The sequence below is a fragment of the Eulemur rufifrons genome, chromosome 2 (genome assembly GCF_041146395.1).
Source record: "Eulemur rufifrons isolate Redbay chromosome 2, OSU_ERuf_1, whole genome shotgun sequence".
NCBI classification, from domain to species: Eukaryota; Metazoa; Chordata; class Mammalia; order Primates; family Lemuridae; genus Eulemur; species Eulemur rufifrons.
In genome coordinates this window covers 58,346,304-58,372,739 of record NC_090984.1, presented here as the reverse complement: position 1 = coordinate 58,372,739, position 26,436 = coordinate 58,346,304, and the positions used below count along the sequence as shown (strand labels likewise).

The 26,436-nt window shown below is 43.0% G+C and overlaps 1 protein-coding gene and 1 pseudogene across 1 annotated transcript; both read right to left on the bottom strand.

The window, feature by feature from the left end:
- Nucleotides 1-623: 623 nt before the first annotated feature.
- LOC138398243 (glyceraldehyde-3-phosphate dehydrogenase pseudogene) lies at nucleotides 624-8,333 on the bottom strand (annotated as a pseudogene).
- A 5,255-nt stretch (nucleotides 8,334-13,588) lies between these two features.
- RNASE10 (ribonuclease A family member 10 (inactive)) lies at nucleotides 13,589-16,613 on the bottom strand. The gene is made up of 2 exons (XM_069462837.1): nucleotides 16,584-16,613; nucleotides 13,589-14,241 (listed from the first exon to the last, which is right to left on the bottom strand). Exon 2 carries the CDS (start codon nucleotides 14,234-14,236, stop codon nucleotides 13,589-13,591), a length of 648 nt encoding a protein of 215 aa, XP_069318938.1. The 5' UTR covers nucleotides 14,237-14,241; nucleotides 16,584-16,613.
- Nucleotides 16,614-26,436: the final 9,823 nt, after the last annotated feature.

Below are 26,436 nucleotides of genomic sequence, written 5' to 3'. Positions count from 1 at the left end.
GATTTTAACTAGATCTTCTTCTACCCTAGGATTAATATGAAAAGAGTCACTTCAAAACTGGTTGAGATGGCTCAGCTAAGCAAAATAAATAGGTTATAAAAGAGGGGCCACTGGGAAGCAGCCGGCGTGTGGTCTCTGTGCGGGCTGGTATAGACAGTCTCCGGAATGGTAAGCACTGACGGTGGCATCGCCCACAGAAATGGATGTGGTGAGACTGAAGGTGGACAAATAGTGAAACTCCCTGTGGTGCTCACACAACTTAAGCTCTATGCTGCAGTCCTTACTTCAGGAGAAATTTTTGAAGTCTGGGTATCTTCCCAAACAAATCCAGCTTCAAAACACACTGAATGCATGATTGATGAGACTCTGTAGCCACCCTGAAAAATCCGCTCAGATTTAAAGAGCTTTTTTTTTTTTTGGCCCACTACAGAGAGCTTTATTGATGGTACATGACAAGGTGGGGCTCCCTAGGCCCCTCCCATTCTTCAGGGGCTCTGGCGTGGAAACTGTGTCGTGAGGAGGGGAGATTCTCAGTGAGGTGGGGACTGAGTAGGCAGGGACGCCCCAGCAGCTGAGGCCTCTCTCTTCCTCTGTGCTCTGGCTGGGCTGGTGGCCCCGGGCTCCTACTCCTTGGTGGCCGTGTGGCCCATGAGGCCCACCACCCCGTTGCTGTAGCCAAATTCATTGTCATAGAAGCAATGAGCTTTACAAAGTGGTCGTTGAGGGCGGTGCCAGCCCCAGCATCAAAGGTGGAGGAGAGGGTGCCACTGTTGAAGTCGGAGGAGACAACCTGGTGCTCAGTGTCGCCCAGGGTGCCGTTTAGGGGGCCCTCCGCCACCGGCTTCGCCACCTTCTTGATGTCGTCATACTTGGCCGGCTTCTCCAGACGGCAGGTCAGGTCCACTGCCGACACGTTGGCAGTGGGGACGCGAAGGCCATGCCAGTGAGCTTCCCGTTCAGCTCAGGGATGACCTTGCCCACGGCCTTGGCGGCGCCGGTCGATGCAGGGATGATGTTCTGGAGAGCCCCACGGCCATGACGCCACATCTCCCCAGAGGGGCCATCCGCGGTCTTCTGGGTGGCGGTGATGGCATGGACTGTGGTCATGAGTCCCTCCACGATGCCAAAGTTGTCATGGATGACCTTGGCCAGGGGGGCTAAGCAGTTGGTGGTGCAGGAGGCATTGCTGACGATAGTGAGGTTGTTTTGGCACTTCTCGTGGTTCACACCCATCACAAACAGGGGGCCATCAGCAGAGGGGGCAGAGATGACGACCCTTTTGGCACCCCCATCTAGGTGAGCCCCGGCCTTCTCCAGGGTCGTGAAGACGCCAGTGGACTCCACAACGTAATCAGCACCCGCCTCACCCCATTTGATTCTGGTGGGATCTCGCTCCTGGAAGATGGTTATGGGATGGCCATTGATGACAAGCTTCCGTTCTCCGCCTTGACCGTGCCATGGAACTTGCCATGGGTGGAGTCGTACTGGAACATGTAGACCGTGTAGTTGAGGTCAATGAAGGAGTCATTGATAGCGACAATATCCACTTTGCCAGAGTTAAAAGCAGCCCCGGTGACCAGGAGCCTAAGCCAAAGCCGTTTATTCCGGCCTTCACTTTCACCGTGGTGTCTCGGAGACGGTGCTGACGCTGCGCAAGAAGATGCAGCTGTCTGTCGGACGGGAGGACCAGAGAGCCAGATTTAAAGTTTTTAATTTGTGTGTGCAGGATAGCAAAAAGAGTGTGTGCATACTCATGAGGTTTGTGTCACACAGTGGAGTGACTCCCTGGGAAGAGACAAAAAAAATTTTCTGGGGGAAATTTGTTTTAAGGAAAACAATCTGCAAATTATTTATGGTTGGAAATCACCTTAATGTTCAAAAGTAGAGGAATACTTAAATTTTATATTAATAGAATAAAGAATACACAGCAAAACCTTTTTCTTTTAAGAGACAGGGTCTCGTTCTGTCACTCACTGCTGGAGTGCAGTGGGATGATCATAGCTCACAGCAGCCTCCAATCCCTGGGCTCAAGTGATCCTCCCACCTCAGACTCCCAAGTAGCTGGGACTAGAGGAGTGTGCCACGCCCAGCTGATTTTTCTTATTGTTTGTAGCTATCCTCCTGCCTCGGCCTCCCAAAGTGCTGGGATTACAGGCACGAGCCACTGTGTCCAACCTCCCGGTAAAACTTTTTAAAGAATACTGAACAATATGGAAAATGCTATTACATAATTTAATTTTCAAAAGATATAAGACCTCTTCCCTTACTTTCCTTTTCCAAACACTTTAGTCCTAAAGCCACTAGGTGGAGCAGAGCAAGTAGACACCCACGAGGAGGAAGAAGAAATCAGAAGCAAGAGAGGCGAAGAGGGTGTCCATGTTAAGGCAGAGAGGAGAACCCAGCCTGGAGGGTGAGAGATACTGAAACCCAAGAGGGAGACACCCAAGCCAGGAGGGCAGCCTGGCACAGAGTGTCAGAGCCGGAGTGGGTGAAGGGCATCCATATGCGAGCAGAAACAGCGGCAGCAATGGGAGATTGGTTACATACATGAAGATTGACTGAATAAGCAAATATATTAAAGAAAATATGGGAGAAGGAAGTTATAAATTAAAAAGTTATAAATATGGAAATGGAGATATAAATATGGAAAGAGAAAAAATTAACATGAGCTTGTGGGGTTGGATTTGAATTGAGAGGTATTGGTGTAAATTTATGGTTTTCACTATAAACATATAAAGGAATAAAATATATACAAATGCATGTGAGGGGTGTGTGTGTGTGTGTGTGTGAGATTGGATCTTTGGCTATATTCCCAGCTCAACTCTGTCCGCTGAGAGAGACTCAGAGTTCTTTCACCCCAACAACAATGAGCACCTACTTAACACCCAGATCTTAGCTTCAAAATATTGTTCTCCACTAAAAACTGTCAGGTATCCTTAGAGAAATGACTGGTTCCAGGACTAAGAAAAAAGATGAGTTTGAACCATCTTGTTCCTTGAAGCAAGGAAATGCCTAAAGAATGATGGGGACGTGTCAAAAGCACACAGAAGCCAGATTAAAAGGGCTTCCACTGGCTAATATGTGACCAGTTGTAACTCATTGAATAAAAAAGAAAACATGAATCTATAATGATATAAATAAATGAATGCATTTAAAATGTGATAAGGAATTAAATACTTACCTAGTTTCAAAATACATTCACTACAAAATACTTCTTAGTTACAAAGAAAAAATAATAATAACTTTAGTAGAGAAGCCTGGCAGCTTTCACCGTAATCAAGTGAACAAAATAAATATCACCAATAATGGCTTAAATTGAACTGAAACTAAGGGGATGCGGTGGCAAGAACATGCATCATTTTTGTGACATCTCTGCCAAAGATGTGGAATCTGAATCTAATCAGGACAAATCCACATGAGACACTCTACAAAATGGCCTGAAATCTTCAAAAGAGTTAAAGTCATGAATCAAGGAAAACCTGAGAAAGTGTATCAGACCCAAGGAGAATAAAGAAATGTGTCTAATAAAAGAAACACATGATTCTGAATTGTATCTTTTTGCTATGAAAGACATTATTGGGATAAATGTAAAATTTGAATAGGGTCTGAGTTGGATGGTAGTGTAATATTAATATTAATGTCCTGATTTTGATGGTTATATTGTAGTTATATATGAGAATATCCTTATTATAAGAAAGACACACTAAAGTATTCAAGGATGGAGGAGCATTCAGCAACTTACTCTCAATTCTTTCCAGGAGAAAAAAAGCTTCTTTGTACTGTACTTGGAACTTTTTTGTGAGTTTGATATTATTTCAAACATTTTAAATTACAGTTCAAAAGCATAATGCACAAATGTAAATAACATTTGATTCCATTTTGTTTTCAAGATATAGATATCTGTATGTATATTTGCACATAAAAGGCTAAAAGCATATACACCAAATTATACAAGTTGATTAATCTTGAACAATGTAAGTACATTTGACCATAACTTTCTTCTTTTTCTCACTATTTTCCTAATTTTCTTCAATGAATTGTACTGCTTTTTTCATGATTCATTAAATCACTAGGAAAAAATTAGAAAATACAGATAAATTTAAAAATAATTAAAATAGACCTAAATCTCATCACCAGAAGTTAGCCACTGATGACATTTTAATATCTATCCTTCTAATATTTTCCATGTGAATATATACACATAATTTTTTTTTTACATATAAAGGCTTAGGTTCTCACAAAATGGAATTATAATAAACACTCTATAAACTTCTTTGACTGAATTCACCTACATTCTTCCATGCCATGTTTGTTTGGGGTTTTTTTTTTGAGACAGAATTTTACCCTGTCGCTCTGGCTAGAGTGCAATGGGGTCATAATAGCTCACTACAATCTCCAACTCCTGGGTTCAAGCGATCCTCTTCCCTCAGCCTCCCAAGTAGCTGGGACTACAGGCACACACCACTGTGCCCAGCTAATTTTTCTAATTTTTCTATTTTTAGTAGAGACGGAATCTCACTCCTGCTCAGGCTGGTCTCAAATTTGGTTGTGAGCACCTGTAATCCCCAGCTACTCAGGAGAATGAGGCAAGAGGATCACTTGAGCCCAGGAGTTTGCGGTTGCAGTGAGCTATGACGATGCCACTACACTCTAGCCTAAGCAACAGAGTGAGACCCTGTCTCAAAAACAACAACAACAACAAAAAGCTATAAAAGGACCAGGGAAGATCAAAGCATATTAGCCAATGTTTGAGAATGAGTCATGCAAAAAATGACTTTAATTTTATACAAATACATTGAGCATATACAATCTACAAGACACTCTGTTAGTTCTACTCAGATATCCCCATTTACTGATAAATAGGAACCAGAGAGTCTACTTACCCAAGATGAGCTAGTAACGTTAGAACCAGAATTTCAATGCTGTGAAGTTCCAGATTCCATGTGCTTAACCATTATGCTGCCCTGACATTCTGGAGCCCACCCTGCCTACCAGCCTGAAGGGACCTCTGACCTGGGCCCCTGCTCTTCAGCTCCTGGGAGACCTTCAAGTAATGTGAGTTACTTATCCCTTCTTTAGAACATGTACATTCTAAAGAACTGGCTTCTGTCAGGGCTTGCACTGAGCAAACTATTAGGTCAGGTGGCCTTAAAGCGGAGGCTTGAGCTAGTGATTTATTTGAGGGAATGCTCTCAGGAGAAACCTGTAAGGAAGTAAGGGAAGCAGGTTAGGGCAGAAGAAAAAAGCTAAACAAAGAAGTGACTTCAGCTAGAATCTAGGCTTAAACCTAACCCGTGGGATGCTCCAGAACATGACTGATGCCATAAAATTGATGCAGGAGGTCCAGGTTCTTGTACATCCATATCAGCTAGTTGTTGGCTGTGGGCTACTCCTGAGGAAGAACATAACTTCTTAGGCATCATCAGTGAGGAGGCCCCACAGGCTGGAGGCCATTCTCTGGAGAAGAGTGCACCCATGAACGCTCGGCAGGGAACACTCACAGCAGCTGGGGGATGGTTGCACCTGCCTGGTAAGGAGCTCTATCTTTACCAGCTGACCCTTTGGATACCCTTTCCTTAATCTTAGAAATACATTCTTATAACCCCAGTCTCCTACGTGTTGTATGTTGGTCCTCAGCTAGACCAGCTTTCCAGAGCAGTGCCCAGTGCTGGCTCCAATCACATCACCTTCTCTCTTCCTATCACAATTATACCCTGTGGGTTTCTTTTGTGAGTATACTGAGGGTGGATACAATGCCTGTTTTATTTTTTGGTTTTTTTTTTTTTTTTTTAATGAATATATACCCAGTAAGTAAGTATCCCAGGACCAAACTCGCAAAATCATTCACAGAATAAGGGATATTTTGCTTTTGGCTTTTCTTGTTGTCACCTTATAAAGGTGCTGAAAATCCCACTCATTCTTTGGAGTTAATAATGTTACGTCCTTGTGTATAGGGATACACAATAAGTTTATAAGGATATAATTCCAAACACTAGCTTCATGCTAGTGGGGGAGAGCTGACATTTTCCAACAGTGGGGCATCACAGTGCCTCCCAAATGCTGTGTAAATAGATAATGGACTATTATGCCTCGCCATGAGCACTCACGTTTCCCTCATTGTTCCTATTGCTTAGCCTTAATACCACTATCTTCCTCTTCTCCTTACTCTTCCTCTAAATCCAAACTTTACCTGGTTTCTGAATCATAATTCTAATAAAGAATAAGCCCAGCTGTTCTGTGATTTGAATCACTTTCTGGAAACTAACTGGAGCCCAGTCTGCTAACGTGAAGGGGAGGGAGAGGGCCGGCCTATGGGTAGGAGATGGAGTCCAGAGGCAGGGACATCAACAAATGCCATGCTAAATCAAAGCATTGCTGAAAAGGACAACTCTGTCCCTTGGAGTTCCTTTTGGCCCCATCAGGAGTGAATCTCTGCCAGATAATATAACTTCACCAACCTGGGAAAGAGAAAGGATGAAGAGGACCAGCTCAGTCTGCTCTGCCTGGTAAGACTGAGCATTTGATGGGTCTGATGAGGAGAGTCTGTGTCAAAACCCTGCCTAACAAGGACATGACATAGGAAACATTAGCCTGGATTCATCCACAAGCAGAGCTGCCTCTACAGTGTGTGTGGCCCTGGACTAAACTTTGGGGGACCTATAAATATTTGATTTTTTGTTTGTTTGTTTGTTTTTTTTTTTTTTTTTTGAGACAGAGTCTCACTCTGTTGCCCCGGCTAGAGTGAGTGCCGTGGCGTTAGCCTAGCTCACAGCAACCTCAAACTCCTGAGCTCAAGGGATCCTCCTGTCTCAGCCTCCCGAGTAGCTGGGACTACAGGCATGTGCCACCATGCCCGGCTAATTTTTTCTATATATATTTTTAGCTGTCCATATAATTTCTTTCTATTTTTTAGTAGAGATGGGGTCTCGCTCTTGCTCAGGCTGGTCTCGAACTCCTGAGCTCAAACGATCCGCCCACCTCGGCCTCCCAGAGTGCTAGGATTACAGGCGTGAGCCACCGCGCCCAGCCTGATTTTTAAATACATTACAAAATTTATGGACTCAAGCGAAGTATAGTGATTTATCAATGAAACTTCAGAATAATGGGTGAAGAAAAGATACATACATATTTTTTTACTGTCCAATCAGTGCACATGCAAATTCTTTATGGTGTCCAGATATTACCTCTTCTTATTAAATGTAGGAACTATTTCTTCATGCTCTTTATTGTCAAATGTACCGTTCTTGGATAATTTCATATATCCAACCACACACAAAAAGATAGCACAATGCTTTGGTCTTTCAGAACCTGTTTGAATTGAAACAATTTGGATCTTCTTGCCTCTGTAGTTTCCTAATGCCATTTATTTAACACTTGTTATATCATTACTCATGACACTGACTATACCAGCTTCCAGTGACTCTTTCAAATATTACTTTGTTACCTTACATTGTTGACGATGACACAAATGCAAGTCTTACCCAGAGTATGCAGGAAAATGAGAATGATAATTAATTTCCAGGCCATGGGGAATTTGCCATTTGGAATGTTCTAGCATAAATGTTAAACAATACACCTTCCAATCATACCTTCTCTTGAACTCTTTAAGCCATAATTACCACATTCCTAGAATGTGGCCTCTTTCCCACTGGCTACACACCTGCCTTTCACGTGCCACCACCAGCTGGGAGGATAGGCAAGGAACCCATGGAACAGAGTGAAAAGAGCAGTCCAGTTCAGGCAAGGAGCTGTTATCCTTCATCTTGCACAGATTAAGACCAACCCAAGATAGCATGTCATCACCCATCAACTGCAGGCAAGAGAGAACATTGACAGGAAATGCCTCATTGGCCCTGCAGAGCATCACCTCAAAATCCTTACAGGAGACAGGAGTGGCCATTCCACTCCTCCATCCATGGTGTGGGTCCTGCGAAAGGAATGGAGTAACTGCCTGGGTGCCAGCAGTGGGGTGTTTACAGGGTAAGAAACATAACGATGTTATCTCTGCCACCCTTGGGTGCTACAGACCAGAATTAGCGCAACAGTGAGAACATGGACAGTGAAAGCCTTCATACGTGTGGCTCAAGCTTAAGGATCAGTGGTAAGTGACGGTTGGTGGCCCAGAGTCCTGAATTCATCCTGTGTCCAGGATTGTATTAGTCTGTTTTGCATTGCTATAAGGAATGACTGAGGCTGGGTAATTTATAAAGAGAAGAGGTTTATTTGTCTCACGGTTCTACAGACTGTACGTGAAGCATTGCTCCAGCATCTGCTTCTGGTGAGGGCTTCAGGGAGTTTCCAATGAAGGCAGAAGGCGACGTGGGAGCAGGCATGTCACATGGCGAGAGAAGGAGCAAGAAAAGGGGGAGGCGGTGCCAGTCTCCCGTAAACAACCAGCTCTCACATTAACTCATACAGCGTCAACTTACTCATTACCGTAGGGCAGGCACAAAGCCATTGATGAGGGATCTGCCTCCAGGACCCAAACACCTCCCACCAGGTCCCACCTCCAACACAGGGGGATCAAATTTCCACATGAGATTTGGAGGGGCCAAACATCCAAACTATATCAAGGATATATATGAATCACCCAAAATCAGTATGTCGGCACCATTTTGGTGTTCCACTCTGGTGAAACCACAAAAGAAATGCCATACTGGCCAGTGGATATAATCCACTTACCGGGTTACCCTCCTGGAACCAGGGACTGGCCTCAGGGCCCCAGGATGACCCTCTTACGTGCAAGTTTCAGCACTCTTTTGGAGCACCTGGCTGACCTCATACAGGTGGGTGGGGAGGCAGTGCTCCAAAGGGGGAAAATGGGACCCAGACCCACACAGGCCCCAGTCCAAGCTCTGAGCACCCCACCCAGATGGCACTGCTGGCCTCAGCCAGTCCCAGCCAGACACCACAGGGGAGCTTCCTATATGGAAGGCATTCCAACATGTAGGGGAACCCTGAGGGGCTTAGGCCCAGAGCAGTGGCCCTGCTTGCCCGGTCTAAGCATTGAACTGGCCCCAGTATATAAGTTCTGTGGCCATCCAAGCAATGGACTTTAAGGAGTTCTATAAGATCCCGCATATCCACGTAACAACCAACACAGCTGAAACTCAAACCCGTGCTGATGCTATTGCACTTTGTGTTATAGTGGTGCTCCCAGAAGGACTCTGTCAAAATACTTAGTGCGCTCTCTGTGGGCAGTAAGTCCAGCTACACCACCACCAAGTGCAGCTGCCATTCATTGAATGCTGCTATGGGCTACTTAATCTCATATAATCCTTACAATAAACTGGGTGCCATGGCTCAGGCCTGTAATCCTAGCATTTTGGAAGGCCAAGGTGAGAGGATTACTTGAGGTCAGGAGTTCAAGACTAACCTGAGCAAGAGTGACACCCTGTCTCTACTTAAAAATGGGAAAATTAGCTGGGAGTGGTGGCGCATGCCTGTAGTCCCAGCTACTCAGGAGGCTGAGCTGGGAGGATCGCTGGAGCTCAGGAGTTTGAGGTGACAGTGAGCTATGTATGATACGGTCACTACACTCCAGCCTGGGTGACACAGCGAGACCCTGTCTCGATTAAAAAAAAAAAAAAAATCCTCACAATAACCCTATCAAGTAGGTACTATCATCTCATTTTACAGATAAGAAACCTCAGGCTCTAAGAGCTGAGGGCAATTACCATAGTCACAACTGCTTTTTTAAGCAGCAGAGCTGGGATTTTACCCCATGTTTATCCTAAGAACTGGTTCTGTTCTCCTATAGCGCATCACATCAGATTAGTTAATAACCAACATCTCTGCTAACAGTCTGTGAAACACCAATTCACAGAAAAACTGCCATAGGAGTGATAGTGATGTAGGCCCCAAGATGTCTGCACCCTACCTGAGCCCAACCTCCAACTCAGACTAATTAAAGCAATATCGCTAGAAGAGGGCCCCTGGAATTTTTTTAATTTTTAAAAGTTTTAAAGCTCTCCAATGTAATTCTAATAAGCAGCCAAGGTTGAGAAAAACTTGTATAGAGTGTTCTGAAGACACTATTAGAGTGTCTTGAAAACAGTAGGAGAGGCCCAGGCACGGTGGCTCATGCCTATAATCCTAGCACTCTGGGAGACTGAGGCGGGAAGAATCACCCGAGGTCAGGAGTTCGAGACCAGTCTGAGCAAGAGCAAGACCCTGTTTCTACTAAAAATAGAAGGAAATTAGCCGGACAACTAAAAAATATGTAGAAAAAATTAGCAGGCCATGGTGGCACATGCCTGTAGTCCCAGCTACTTGGAAGGCTGAAGCAGAAGGATTGCTTGAGCCCAGGAGTTTGAGGTTGCTGTGAGCTAGGCTGATGCCATGGCACTCTAGCCCAGGCAACAGAGTGAGACTCTGTCTCGAAAATAAATAAATAAATAAATAAATGTGTCAATGAAGAATGTAAAAGAAATTTATAATATAGTCGCTTCCAAAAAGATGTTTATGGCCTAACTAGGATTATATATGGTATACTCAAATTAATTAAGAGCTAATTAAATAGTGTATGTAGGTTCATGATCCCTCACCTATAGCTTTTGGAGCCAATGCATTTTGGAACTTGGACACTCTTGGATTTTAAAAAGCAATAGTGTGTGTGTGTGTGTGTGTGTGTGTGTGTCACACGTTACTAAAACACCCCTAGAAGAGTCTATCTGAGGCAGTACTCATAATCCATCACATCAGTATTTCCACAGTGAAATGTATAATGATCACCTGGCATAAATAAAGAAAATAAATAGCCTCACATTTTCAATTTAGTCAGGTGTCATATCTAAATGAATTTTGGGGCCACTTTGAAAACAATGTTCAGTTTTCAGAGCTTTAGGGATTTGGGAACTGTGGGTAAGTGGACCTGTCATATGGACTAAATAAAATACTCCGGAAGTGTACAGAGGGAGCTCCCCTGGAGTTAAAAGAACTGGTGAAAGTTCTGTAAGTGAGGCAGAATTTGGGCTATAACAAGTGAATTTTCTGTCCCTGGGAGGTGAGGTACCCACAAAGCCTTGTCACCATACTATCAGCCATGGAAGCTATATTTTCCTGCTTCAGCCACTGGGGACCCATAGATTGTTCTGTAAGTTGCTTTCCTGAGGTAGTCTCCACAGTCAGATAGGAACCTGACCACTGAGATATGTCCAAAGTGGAGACCAGAAAGAGGAGAGAGGTATACTTATTAAACAGTGTGGGAACCCTTAGGATGAGAGGCTGGAATGAACCTATAAGAGGATGAAACCACATCTGCAAATGAGAGAATGTAGGCTTCAATCCCTGGCTAATTCCACTCTCTTTATTTCACACCGTACAATGGATCTCTTTCACAATTCGTTCCCAATAGTAATGCCCTTGGTTGTCCCGCAGAAAAATTCCTAACCTGGCTGATTCTTTCTGACATCTGCTCTTCTTTCCTTTCTTCCTATCCCATTTCTCATTTTCTCCCTTGTCTTGGATGATCTTTTGTCTCTTTCCCCAGAGAGGGATTCCCATTAGGAAGAGGAGGGATCTGCCTTGGCCAGGTATCACCTCCTGCCACTCCTCCACCGCCTCTGAAATGTCAGGGCAGCCCAGATGCAGACACACTTCCTGTTCAACAACGCTGTTCCCAAGAGGTCACTGCCAGGAGAGGTGAGTCAGAGGTATAAAGGCACATGTTGAATCAAGAGCGTCTGAGCACATACCAGAGACAACACATTCAAGTGGTGGCCTGCCAGGAAGAACAGGAGGGATAGAGGAAACGAGAATAAATGAAGAAAGAACAGGACAGTGAAACCAGGTCAAAGTAAAGCAAACCTTTTTTTCCTTCCAGTCTCCCGTTTATGTATGTCCCTGACTTTTGGGTCTGTAACATTCTAGCAGAGAAAAAACCTTAAGGGGATAAAATCTCGAAATCAAGTCACACAGTGGATCCTTACAGCCATTTGATCATATTCTCTGCTCCAAGCATGTCAAACTACATTGTTTCTTTTTCTTTTTCTTTTTTGAGACAGAGTCTCGCTTTATTGCCTGGGCTAGAGTGCCATGGCGTCAGCCTAGCTCACAGCAACCTCAAACTCCTGGGCTCAAGCAATTCTCCTGCCTCAGCCTTCCGAGTAACTGGGACTACAGGCATGTGCCACCATGCCTGGCTAATTTTTTCTATACATATTTTTAGTTGTCCATATAATTTCTTTCTATCTTTAGTAGAGACGGGGGTCTCGCTCTTGCTCAGGCTGGTCTCGAACTCCTGAGCTCAAACAATCCACCTGCCTCGCCCTCCCAGAGTGCTAGGATTACAGGCGTGAGCCACTGTGCCCGGCCTACATTATTTCTTGATATATTTGAATTTAGAAGAAATAGGCTGAGGGCAGCCATTTGCATCCTCTATTTTTCCAACCCCATAGATTTTCCCCTCCTTCAGAAAATCCAATACCTTCTCTTCTGAAATTATTCTTTCACCAACTTTATTGTTCTTCAGAGTAAGAAAGAGGAAGAGGTGCTAAATGAGAAAGAACATGATTTGCTCCCATGCCATTCACTCCACATCTATTGAGCATCTAATGTGAGCACTATTCTACTTTCTGGAGTGAATTTGGAAAAATGGTGCTCTCTCTCTCTCTCTCTCTCCTCCCCCCCCCCCCCGCCCCCGACCACTCTCCTGACCCACCCTCCCTCCAACCCTCTATGCCAGATTCTGACTATAGGATCAACATCTACTTACCTGGCGTAGCATAAGTGACTACCATTGGCTGACTGAATCTCTAAAAGGATCCAGAAAAAGAGAAAGGAGACCCCAAAAAAGAAAAAGAAGAGGAAAAGGAGAACAGAAAAGATAAAAGAAAAGAGGCAGCAAAGGAAAAAAGCTAAAGAAGGAGAGGAAAACAAGAAGCAAAGCAAAGAAGCAGCTAGTAAAAGATGGGAGGAAAGAGAAAAGGGAAGAGAAGGGTCAAGAAAAAGAGTGTTTTCCTCACCCAGCACGTGTTCTGTCGTGGACTATATACCACCACACCACCTTCCAGCAGACCCTCAAACCAGGCCCTAGATTTTTCCAGGCTCAGGAAAAGAAACCTGACCCACATGATTCTCCAGATGTAGTCACAGATAGAATCACTTTAATTGCCTCCACAGCAGAGACGTGAAGTTGTGCAAAGCCCAAAAGTCTTATGTGATTGCTGTAGAGGCTCAGGGTGGGGAGCAGGAAAAGACATGGGCAAAGGATGCATTAAACTCTTGCAGTCCACACCCAGAGGTAAACTCAGACCAGGGAGCAGCCTGATGACCGGGATTACAGCAGGGACTAGAGCAGCTCCCCACTAATTCCTCCCCAGGCCAGGGAGAGGAGAAACAGAGAGTCTATGAAACCAAGTGTCATCACGCTATTCTGCCATCTCTAATCCTGGGAACAAAATGCAAGTTGGGTGACTCATAGGACCAAGAAGAATTATATTTTCAAGAGAGAATGACAAAGAATAGCCCATCCTCTCTTCCCAGAACCTTCTCTTCAGCATACCTAAGAGGAGAGCAACATGTGAAAGAGAAAGTAGAAGAGGAAGAGGAAGAGGAGTAGGTGAAGAAAGAAAAAGGATGAGTTGCTTCATTGTCCAGGTGTTAACTGGACCTTCATGTCATTACAGCTTATAACAACAAACTTTTCCATAATGAAAGTCAGGTAATTGCAGTTAGGAGTGACTTGGCCTGCTTTGGACAACTTACAGAATGTCAAATCAAAAGGACGGGAGCTTTTGTGACATTTGCCCCCCTTGAGCTCACAGGAAACAACAGGGCTGTTACAGACAGCTTTGACCGTTTTTGGATCCTCGTGGATGAATGTGTACTCATTTCTGCAAGTCTGATTGTGCACCTTCATCTTGTGTGCCATCATGGCATTGCATTCCCTAGCTGTGAGGTCAAGCCGAAGATAGTCTTTGTTGCTCTGAGAGAGACCCTCAGCTCTGAGCATCTTGTTTCCTCCAACCTCATCTTCACCGAGCATGGTCTCTTCTGGCCAGACAGGTTGCACCACTCCTTTGTTGCTAAGCACCAGGGTTTCTGTGGTTCGGGGACCCCCTCTCTCAGTGGCTTTAGCTTCATCCCGTGAGTCACTGGACCAAAATTCGTTCAGCGGCTGATCACTGTCCTCCAGGACTGCTGCAGCCATCTGAAGCCCCAGGCCCAGGCCCAACCCCAGGCCCAGCAGCAGCAGCAGCAGCATGAAAAAGACCTGCACCAGATTCGGCTTCATTTTGCCTGGAAGGAAAGAGGGAAATGGAAGAACACAACTTTGAGATGAAAATTGGCTCCAGTGGAGACCATAGTCTCCCTATACCCTATAGCACCCTCTTTAGGGTCTCCTCTCCCTTCTCCACATTACTCCATTCTCTTCAAGACAGTGATTCTTTCTTTTCTTTTCCTATTTCTCTTGTCCCTCCCTGCCACGTGCTCTGGTGCTATGTAATAAATAAGGTATGGCTCTTAAAAAGTAGGAAGATGACCAGGGCAAGCAGTTCTAAAGTGGTTTACGTATGAGGAATCAGTAAGGGAAGTTCACATCTGCTGATTCTTTTTTTTTTTTTTTTTTTTGTTGAGACAGAGTCTCACTTTGTTGCCCAGGCTAGAGTGAGTGCCGTGGCGTCAGCTTAGCTCACAGCAACCTCAAACTCCTGGGCTCAAGCGATCCTACTGCCTCAGCCTCCCGAGTAGCTGGGACTACAGGCATGCGCCACTATGCCCGGCTAATTTTTTCTATATAGATTTTTAGGTGTCCATATAATGTCTTTCTATTTTTAGTAGAGACGGGGTCTCGCTCAGGCTGGTCTCGAACTCCTGACCTTGAGCAATCCACCCGCCTCGGCCTCCCAGAGTGCTAGGATTACAGGCGTGAGCCACCGCGCCCGGCCACATCTGCTGATTCTTAAACAGAAATTCATTCCAAATAACCAAAGAGAATGATTGAGAAAACAAGTACAGTGTCATGCTTTCCTTTAGAGAAACTCCTGTAGAAAGTCTTATTTTAGTAAGGGACCAGAGTTACCACAGGAGACCATCTCTCCATTTTTATCACAAATTTACTTTTGCTCATTCAAGTATCTATTACTCTCCTTGCTACACACTGTCCCAAGGAAAGGATCAAAAGGAATAGAAAAAGTACCATTCTCACTCCCAAGCGGAGGCTGGAGAGAACATGTCCAATTTTACATCTCAGGCCCCCTGCTAAAGCTACATCTTGTCTTGCCAGATTCCTTCTACGACTAAAGACCTCTTAGCACCTGGGTATTCCTGCCAATTAGGTTTGTACTCTCAGGGAAGAAACAGCATAAGAATGAAACCAAAGAAAATCAAACAATCGATCTGCTGGGGCTCCCTACTAATAAATACCCTAATGGGAGCCAAGGGATTGAGCATGTATCTTTGTCCCTCGTCTCCCTATCAAAGAGAGATCTTCCCTACCAGAAAAAAAAAAAATTCTATAGAGAACATTATTGAGACAATTAATAAAATTAGAATACATTCTGTATAGAAGATAAGAGTATTGCAGTAGTCCCTGCTGATCCACAGGGGATATGTTCCAACACTCCCAGTGGATGCCTGAAACTACAGATAGTGCACTATGCTTTTTGTCCTATACATATATATCTATGATAAAGTTTAATTTATAAATTAGGCACAGTATGAGATAAACAAAAACTAATAATAAAATAGAACAATTATGACAATATACTGTTTGCTATTTTACAGATAGAAGATTCATTCTTACCATAGATCTTAGCTACCTCACCATATGAATTTTTTTCTTTCCTTATTAAGTTGAGAACTTTCACCTTTTCACTTAAAGGAAGCACTTTATGGCTTCTCTTTGGCATATCCAAATGGCCAGCATTACTGCTCTTACACTTTGGGGCCATTATTAAGTAAAGTAAGGGCCACCCGAACACAGTACTGCGATACCGAAACCATGACAGTGTATCTGATAATGGCTACTTAAGTGACTAACAGGCTGGCAGGTGGTGTCTACAGCATGGATACGCTAGACAAAGGAATGATTCACGTCCCAGGCAGGAGGAGCAGGACAACAAGAGGTGTCATCACACTACTCAAGACAAGCATGCAATTAAAAATTATGAATTATTTCTGGAATTTTCCACTTCATATTTTCAGACCACAGTGGACCACTGGAAACTGAAACTGTGGGTAAGAGAGACTGTTGCATATCAATGTTTGATATACTGAATTTTAAAACTGTACACTGATTATTTAAGAAAATATCCTTGTTCTTAGGAAATGCATGCTGAAATATTAAGGAGCAAAGGAGTACATACAATGTATGCAACCTGCTCTTAAATGGTTCAGAATATAAATATGAGTGTGTGGGTACATGTGTGTGTTTACAGAGAGAGAAAGAAAATCATAAAATAAGTGTGGGTGAAAATATTTTAATGTATCTGGATAAAGAGTGTTCAAGAGTTCCTTATATTATTATTGTAACTTTTCTCTAAAGTTGAAAATATTTTTTAAAAATTGTTTTTTATTTAAAAAAAGAGAGAGAACTTCCCATGTTGTTCCCTGGGGCACCCAACACCTCTGTGACTTACCTACAAACCTAAATAGCTTCAAAGAGTCTGGAGTCCTCCCCAAGTTCTTCCCTCCCAGGGTTTCACTCTCTGTGAGCAGTTCTCTGGCTGCTGATCTGCAGAAAAATTGTTATCTCCTCATGGTGCACGTGCTCTTAAACCCTGACTTACTTCCTAAACCCACTCCTCCTTTCACTTCCCCCACCCAGAACTGCATAAACACACTCAGCCAGTTCTCCTTTCTGTTCCCACAAACACTTTGAAGAACGGCTATTTGGGCACTGAGGCAGATCCAAACACCCAAGACAGGAAATGTCTACAGCCTGGGAAACTGCAGGCAGTTTTGTTTCATTAATCAAGTGTTCCACTGCTGAGTTACACCCACTATCCTGTGGTTTCCAGCAAACAGCCTCACCTTGTACAGTATTTCAGATCTAGTTATTTTCTTATATTCTCCACAATGTACTTCCTTTAACCTTTTCCTATAATATCTGGAACGTCAAGACCTTTGCCCTTTATTTGGGTCATCTCTACAACATGGTTATTTTGCTTTTCACATTTTACAAGCATGTAATGACTTCATTGAAAGATTTAGAGTACTTGAGTCAATCATGAATTTTTGCATACATTTACCTATACCTTTACCCCACCCTCCACTCTCTACTCCCTCTTTCTATCTTCCAGCCAGTAACCACATTCTCATAAGAATATACAGATTTTGCAAATCTAATCATTTAGTCCCAGAGGAAAGATTATCCAAAGCAACACTATCATTATCAGTCCCTATTGCCTGGGTGAATAAAGCCAGGAGAGTTACAGTGTTGATTCTAAGGTTCACATCTTTAACTGCACTCTGGATATTATTAAGGCACTATAAAAATTCTGTATAGATATAAAGAGGCCCTTTAGGAGGATGTTTTCTATAGTCATTCAAGCAGGAGTTTTCAAATAGTGTTCTGGGAGCCACTTCTGTGATCTACAAAGTCCACTAGAGTGACTTTTTGCAGTGCTTATGTTATAATTTGCAACAATAACAACTAACCAGTACTGAGCACTCAATTCGTGCAAGGCGCTAATTGCACTTCACCCTTACAATTTGCTCGTGCTATCCCTCTTTGGTGCCATTCATCATGGTGAGGTCGATTTGCAACGTAAAAACGACATCAAGAATCCTCTGCTGGCCGGGCACGGTGGTTCACGCCTATAATCCTAGCACCCTGGGAGGCCGAAGCAGGAGGATCGCTCTAGGTCAGGAGTTCGAGACTAGCCTGAGCAAGAGCGAGATCCTGTCTCTACCAAAAATAGAAAGAAATTAGCCAAACAACTAAAAACAGAAAAAATTAATCGGGCATGGTGGCATATGCCTGTAGTCCCAGCTACTTGAGAGTCTGAGGCAGAAGGATTGCTTAAACCTAGGAGGTGGAGGTTGCTGTGAGCTAGGCTAATGCTACGGCACTCCAGCCTGGGCAACAGAGCGAGACTCTGTCTCCAAAAAAATAAAAAAAAGAATCCTCTGCTGAGCTCAGTAACAGTAGCAGTCTAGGGTCAGCAAGGATAAATATATTCAACTATAAGCATCACCTGCTTTATATTTATAATTGGAGTGTTTTGGTTACTACTAGAGATCATGTGAAATTAACTTTTGATAAAATATAAAGAAAGAAACTAAGTCTGTGGTCTAAGTATAACCTTTAGACTAAACATCTTTTTATTTTTGTTTTTTCCTTTTCTAGGCTGTAGTTTTCTCATTTTCTAAATTTGACTAGTGCTAGCACTTACTTCTAGGGCTGCTGTGAATATTATTTAAGACACTGCATGTAAAAGGCCCAAATGTATTAGCTGTTATTGTTGTTACAGCTATTACGTAGTGCTTAGCAAGGCATGCTCATTACCCACCCAACCAATACCATTTTCCTGTTTAGAAGTAGCACATACTAAGGATTGCAGCTACCAATATTGCTCATTGTTTCTCCTACGAGAGTCAAGCAATATCCTAGAATTTCAGAGAAGAAAGTAAGGCTCATATAGACTGACCTTTCATATTACAAATAAAATGGCTCAAAGAAGTTACTGTCTCTGATGCTATAGATATGTGATGGCAGTTCTCATATTAGAATTTCTAATTTGTAGTTAAACAAAATTTATGATAGATAGACAAATAGATGGTAGGTAGGCAGATGATGGATAGATAGATACAGAGACAGAGACAGGACAGATACTGATTTTAAAATTCACAATTAATTCATCTAAGACTTAGGTTCTAATTATAAGTGCTATTTTTCATTGTAAATTAATCTAAATATGGACTTCCACTTCTAGTCAAAATGGAGTAAGAATTGGATATTGCCTGAAACTCCCAGAAAAATGAAAAAATTATATGAAACAACAGATTTTGGACATTGGACATCAGGTGATAAAGGACAGTGATCACTGAGAGAAGGGAAACAAATGGAATGAGGTCTATGATTCCCCCAGCTTATTCCCTGGAGAGAGTTTTCAGGCTACAGGACAGAGAAGGAGACCTCAGGAGGAGTCTGTCATTCTCCCAGAGCTTAGGAGATGAAATAGGAGGTCCAAGGGGGCCAAGGCAGCTGGAGTTCACAGAGCACAGTACCAGACGGGACAGAACTGCAGAGTGGGCCGGGCGTGGTGGCTCACACCTGTAATCCTAGCACTCTGGGAGGTTGAGGCAGGAGGATTGCTTGAGGTCAGGAGTTCGAGACCAGCCTGAACAAGATCGAGACCCCCGTCTCTCAAAAAAAAAAAAAAAATTGAAAGAAATTAATCGAACAACTAAAAATATATAGAAAAAATTAGCCAGGCATGGTGGCACATGCCTGTAGTTCCAGCTACTCAGGAGGCTGAGGCAGAAGGATTGCTTGAGCCCAAGAGTTTGAGGTTGCTGTGAGCTAGGCTGACGCCATGGCACTCTAGCCCAAGCAACAGAGTGAGACTCTGTCTAAAAAAAAAAAAAAAAACGAGAACTGCAGAAAGAACTTCAGGGATCTGGAGTGGTGAGATACCACTACCTGTCTCTCAGAATGGCTGAAAGAAAAATTAGTGAAAATACCAAATGCTAGCAAGGATGCAGAGAAACTGGATTTCTCATACATTGATGGTGGAAATGTATAATGTGACAGCCACTCCGGAAAATAGTTCACCAGATTCTTTTTTTAATTGCTACATAATAGTTGCACATATTTATGGGATAATTGGGGTTTTGTTTATTTTTTTAATTTCAGAATATTATGGGGGTACAAACGTTTCAGTTACATGAATTCCTTTTGTACAGTTTGAGTTAATGTTATAAGTGTGTTCATCACCCAGATAGTGTGCATTGTACCCATTAGGTGTGAATTTACCCATCCCCTCTTCCCCCTCCCACCTGCTTAGTTTCTGTTTAGTTTTACTTCCCTATGTGTACGTGAATGTTGAACAATTAGATCCAATTTAATAGTGGGTACATGTGGTGTTTGTTTTTCCATTCTTGTGATACTTCACTTAACATGTGATATTTTGGTACACCCCTACCATGTGTAATGATCAAATCAGGGTAATTGGGATAACCATCACCTCAAACATTTACCTTACCATTTCTTTGTGTTGAGAATATCGCAAATGTTCTCTTCTACTTCTTTGAAATATACAATAAATTATTGATAACTATAGGGACCCTACTGTGCTATTGAACACTAGAACTTAGTCCTTCTATCTAACTGTATGTTTATCATACAACCCAGCAATTGCACTCCTGAGCATTTAATCCAGAGAAGTGGAAACATATGTTCACAATAAAATCTGTACAGGAATAAAATGGCAGTTTTATTCATAATAACCAAAGACTGGAAACAACCCAAATGCCCTTCAATAGGTGAATGGTTAAACAAAGTGTGGTACACGTGTACCATGGAATACTACTCAGCAGTAAAAAAGAATGAATTTTTGATACATGCAACAACCAGGATGGATCTCAAGGGTATTGTGCCAAATGAAAAAAATTAATGTCAAATGGTCATGTACTGCATGATTCCATTTGTATAACATGGAGAACACATTAGGGTTGCCAGGGGTCAGGATGGTGGTGACAGAGATGCAGATGTGACTATAAAGAGTATCACAGGGAGATCTTTGTGGTGATGGAATAGTTCTGTATCTTGATTGCAGTGGTGATTACATGAATCAACAAATGTAATAAAATGACATAGAATTACATGCACACACACACAATCACAAACACACACACAAGCTATGCTAATGTTTTTTTGTTTGTTTGTTTGTTATTTGAGACAGAGTCTCACTCTGTTGCCCGGGCTAGAGTGCCGTGGTGTCAGCCTAGCTTACAGCAACCTCAAACTCCTGGGCTCAAGTGATTCTCCTGCCTCAGCCTCCCTAATAGCTGGGACTACAGGCACGAGCCACCATGCCCGGCTAATTTTTTCTTTATATATTTTAGTTGTCCAGCTAATTTCTTTCTATTTTTAGTAGAGATGGGGTCTCGCTCTTGCTCAGACTGGTCTCGAACTCCTGAGCTCAAACGATCCACCCGCCTCGACCTCCCAGAGTGCTGGGATTACAGGCGTGAGGCACTGCGCCCAGCCTATGCTAATGTTAATTACCTGGTTTTGATATTGTACTATATTTAGGTGAGATGTAACCACTGTGGGAAACTGGTGAGGATACATGGGACCTTGTGTACTATCTTTGCAACTTCTTGTGAACCTATAATTATTTCAAAATAAAAAAAAATGTTTAAAGTATTAATGCTCATTATAGAACCTATAATTATTTCAAAATAAAAAAATGTTTAAAGTATTAATGCTCATTATAGAAGTTTTGCATAATAATACAGAGAAACACATAAATACACACACAAGACCCTCTTCCTACTGTTATTTACATTTTGGTGTATATCTCTGCAGCCCTTCCCCACTGCATTGAACCCCATGTTAATGTTAAGTTCAACATGTCTATTAAAATTACAAATCGAGACCGGGCGTGGTGGCTCACGCCTGTAATCCTAGTACACTGGGAGGCCAAGGTGGGAGGATTGATTGAGGTCAGGAGTTTGAGACCAGCCTGAGTAAGAGCAAGACCCCATCTCTACTAAAAATAGAAAATAAATTAGCTGGACAACTAAAAATATATATAGAAAAAATTAGCCAGGCATGGTGGCGCATGCCTGTAGTACCAGCTACTCGGGAGGCTGAGGCAGAAGGATGGCTTGAGTCCCAGAGTTTGAGGTTGCTGTAACGCCACAGCACTCTAGCCCAGCAACAGAGCAAGACTCTGTCTCCAAAAAAAAAAAAAAAGACACAGTAGGGAGGAAGCACTAATAATGCAGGAGAAAAAGGAGATATTTGTTGGAGAAATGATTTTGAGTGCTCAGGCTCTGTGAATGGATTGCCTGGGTTTATGTGTGTCAGTGTGTTATGTTAACTTTGACTTATACTTCAGGATAATAGAGGGGACACACAACATGTCTGCTATGAAAAGTTGGATCTGGAGCTATTGAGAACCAGCGGTTGCCACATCGTGCATGCATGAGTTTTTCTTTCATTGCGCAATTGCCGCTGCTACTGCCTGGGGGCAGTTCACTGGATATAGGAGTTCAGCTCGTCCTTTGGCTAGAGGTTCTCCAGCTAGGAGAGGAGCCTTGGCAGGGGAGACATGGGAATAGCAGAAGGGAAAGCATGTTGAGCAATGTTTTTCTAATAAGGAATCCAGCTCTTCTGTGGGTTCCTAATAAGCTGTTATTCCCAGGGGTTTTTTCATTCACATGCCCACCAGATATACAAAAGTCCAGGGTGGGAGAGGGGGCACTTTTTCAGAAACTGACACATTATTTGAGATAACCCAGTATCTAAACACTGTCCCCCATCAGGATCCCACAGTGCTCAGTCATGTGTAGAGCATAGTGTCAGTTCACCTTGACCCACCAAATACAAAGGGACCTAGCCTATTAGAGATACCCAGCAATCATCTTGATAGTAAAGACTTCCTCATGTCAACTGAAAAAAAGCCAAACTCTGTAAAATAATTTTAAAGAGATTTATTCTGAGCCACATTTGAGGACCATGACCCAGAGCCATGCCCAAGAAGCCTTGAGTAAGTGGACTTGGTGTGGCCAGGTTACAGTTTGGTTTTATACATTTCAGGGAGACAGGGGTTACAGGGAAAGTCATAAATCAATATGTGGGAGGCATACACTGGTTTGGCCTGAAAAGGTGGGCCATCTCGAAGGTGGGGGGCTTACAGGTTATAGGTGGGTTTGAAGGTTCTTTGGCTTGCAATTGGTTGAAGACATGAAGCTTTGTCTAAAGGCTTTAAATGTTTCAACATAAGGAGCTGTTTATCAGAGATAAGCCACTGGACATATATTTGTTGTGTAAATTAAGGACCTGCAAGCTTGTCTTGCATACCCTTAGGCCTGTTAGTGGGTTACAAAGGATGTCCCCAAGAAGGGAGCGGGGCATGATAAGGCCTGTCTGACCTCCTTCCTTCTGGCAGGCAATTTAGTTTTAGGATATTCCTTTGGCCATGAGGGGGTCCATTTGGTCAGCCGGTGGGGGTGGTGAGCCTTAAAATTTTATTTTAGTTCACACTTATGATATTGCGTGGTATAATTCTGAAGGTTATGCTCTGCTTACAGGTAGCCAGCAAAGGGAGTGAGTAGAGACCGAAACCTGACCTGCACTCTGCTAAACCAATCACAAACTGGCGAGAGTTGACTTCACCCAGACGAAGAAGTCTTTCTTCTAATCCATACAAAGGTCCCACTTAGGCTCTGTGAGGACCTAAATAGATGGCTGCACGTTTTAGTTCATTTTCACACAAGTGACCTCATATGATCCTCACAGTTTCTCCACCAAGTAAGGAGGTCTAGAATTATTTCTCCTGTTTACAACAAAATTGAGGCCTCCAGATACTAAGTGACTTGCCTAAGGCCCCATAGGTAGTGGGTGGCAGAACAGGAATGACACCATGACCTGCTGACTTCCACCCATTGTTTCTCCTTTTTTACCATCTGCCTAGAGCCGATAACGTGTTCCAGTCAAAGTCATTTCCTCATGGATCTGCAGAACAATTGGTTACCCATGATGCCAAAAACAACCTTGAATACATAAAATGGATATTTTCAGTTATTATTAAGACTCACAGCAGTTCACATTTTTTTTTTTTTTTTTTTTTTTTTTTTTTTGTTGAGACAGAGTCTCACTTTGTTGCCCAGGCTAGAGTGAGTGCCGTGGCGTCAGCTTAGCTCACAGCAACCTCAGACTCCTCGGCTTAAGCGATCCTACTGCCTCAGCCTCCCGGGTAGCTGGGACTACAGGCATGCGCCACTATGCCCGGCTAATTTTTTCTATATAGATTTTTAGTTGTCCATATAATGTCTTTCTATTTTTAGTAGAGACGGGGTCTCGCTCTTGCTCAGGCTGGTCTCGAACTCCTGACCTCGAGCGATCCACCCGCCTCGGCCTCCCAGAGTGCTAGGATTACAGGCGTGAGCCACCGCGCCCGGCCCAGCAGTTCACATTTGTAAAAGGAATTCACACAGACCTGCTCACAATCCATAGAACCCAACCTTTGTTACCTCTGCCTGCTCTTTCATTCTTACAATCCTTTTATTCCCTCTCTAATCACGGTAGTTCTTCTGGTTTGGATTTTTACCTGTTCAGGACCTGCATAGCCATGCGTCCATTTGATGGGCTCTGGGGGAGTTATCACACAATGTCTTGTTCTTTCTAACTGAGTGGTTTTTGTAGCTTCTGTAATCATGGAGGAGTCTTGCTAATAACATATGAACCATAAAACAGACCACAACCACCCCATTCTGGTGCAACAGGAACTTCCAGAACCAACAAAGTCTACAGGAGCTCCCGAAAATCACATCTAACCTATGAATCCCTCTTGCCAAGAAGTTCTTTGTTTTCTCACAGCCTACACCTCTGCTAGGAAAGATGCCAGCTCTCTGACATTGTGGGTTGCACCCTCTATAAAAATTATGTTCAAATGTTTTTATCAATCACTGTAAGTAACATTTACTGCCTTCTTTGAAATAGATTCAATCATTATGTTTAGAGATAGTTTGTCTAAAAATTTTTGGAAATGGCTTTATTATCTGGTTTTGTGTGCTAAAGAAATAACCAAATTTTTTTATAAGTTGAATTATTCTTATTATGAACCTTCATAACCTTTCACATTTGAAAATTATTAGTAATAAATTAATAAATAATAGTAATAAAAAATTAAATAAATCATTTTGAGGCTCTTTTACCTACAGATAGTTTTTGTTTAACTCTAATGTTTACTGGAAGGTTCTGCCATAAATGACAGGCCAGAAATTGTGTCTTCAGTAAAGGACAGTCTCAGAGTCTCATGGAAAAGGATTGTACTAGGTATTTTAAACTATTTTAAATACTTGAAAGCATACACTTGGGTACAGGCTTTTGAGTTAATGTCACTTAGGCAACTTTTAGACCAAACCAGTGGACTGACTCAAGATTTCCAAAACTTTTCTTAGTCAAAACACAGACAACTTCATGAGACTGCTTAAGTTTCCACAAAATAAGACTTAATTATATAGAACTGGATGAATTGGTAAGAAAAGTTGTATTAATGGTTGTTTGGAATATTATGTTAAAGTTCTACTTTAATGTTGTTGTTGTTTTAATTTCTTTCTTTCTTTTTTTTTTCTTTTTTGTTTGTTTTTTGAAACAGAGTCTCACTCTGTTGCCCGGGCTAGAGTGCTGTGGCGTCAGCCTAGCTCACAGCAACCTCAAACTCCTGGGCTCAAGCAATCCTTCTTCCTCAGCCTCCCGAGTAGCTGGGACTACAGGCATGTGCCACCATGGCCGGCTAATTTTTTTCTATATATTTTTAGCTGTCCAGATCATTTCTTTCTATTTTTAGTAGAGACGGGGTCTTGCTCTTACTCAGGCTGGTCTCAAACTCCTGACCTCGAGCGATCCTCCCACCTCGGCCTCCCAGAGTGCTAGGATTACAGGTGTGAGCCACCCCGCCCGGACTCAATGATTTCTTCATTGGACAAAAATCAGGTGATTTTTATCTTGTGTTACCAAGAAAGCTGACATTGTGTGCAACCATGGAGACCAAAAGATGATGTGAAGGAACATTTGTAGTCCATTGTGCATGAGCAACATCCATTCTCTCTCCTGCTTTCTCTCTCCCAGGGCCAGGCTGACTTCACTTGCTCCTGATCCCCTCCAGAGTCACTCTTGTGGGTAGGGGATGACAGACACGTAGAGGACCCAGCGCTCTCCAACTTCCTGGTGTCTCTCCCTGGTCTCCAGCACTGATTCCATCCACGCACGCCCACCCCTGTCCTGCCTCCTCCTCAACTCTTAGAGCATTCCCTTCGCATCTCGACTCATGGCAAGATCTGGCCCACTTCTCAGATCTGATGGGGATCCGCTAAAGGGCCAATGTGCACAGTGAGGCTGACATCCCAACACTCGAGCTGAAACAGTGCCGACTGAGCACTTCCCTCTCTAGGCCCACTCTTCCCGATGTTTCCATGTTTCGCAGATCTTTTCCCAAAAGAAAAGAGGAAATCACAGGCGGGCCAGGGAGTGTTTTGAGGTGCTAACACTCAAAACAAAACTTCCTGAACTCATTCATCCCTCCCTTCTTAAGAAAGCCATCAGACTTCCTTTTTTCAGCTTCTTTCCCCTTCAAGGCCTTTCTTCCTTTCTTCCCTTGCCTTTTGTTATGGAAATTTTCAAACACACACTGAGATGGAGCGAAGAGTATAATCAATCCCCAAGTGCCCATGACATGCAAATTGAACAATATAAGCAAAATGTTGATCAGTGATGAACTCGTGAAAGGTACACTAGTGTTCATTACAGGATCC

Coding starts and splice junctions, on each gene's coding strand:
- RNASE10 (XM_069462837.1), bottom strand. CDS start 14,236: ATGAAGCCGAATCTGGTGCAGGTCTTTTTCATGCTGCTGCTGCTGCTG.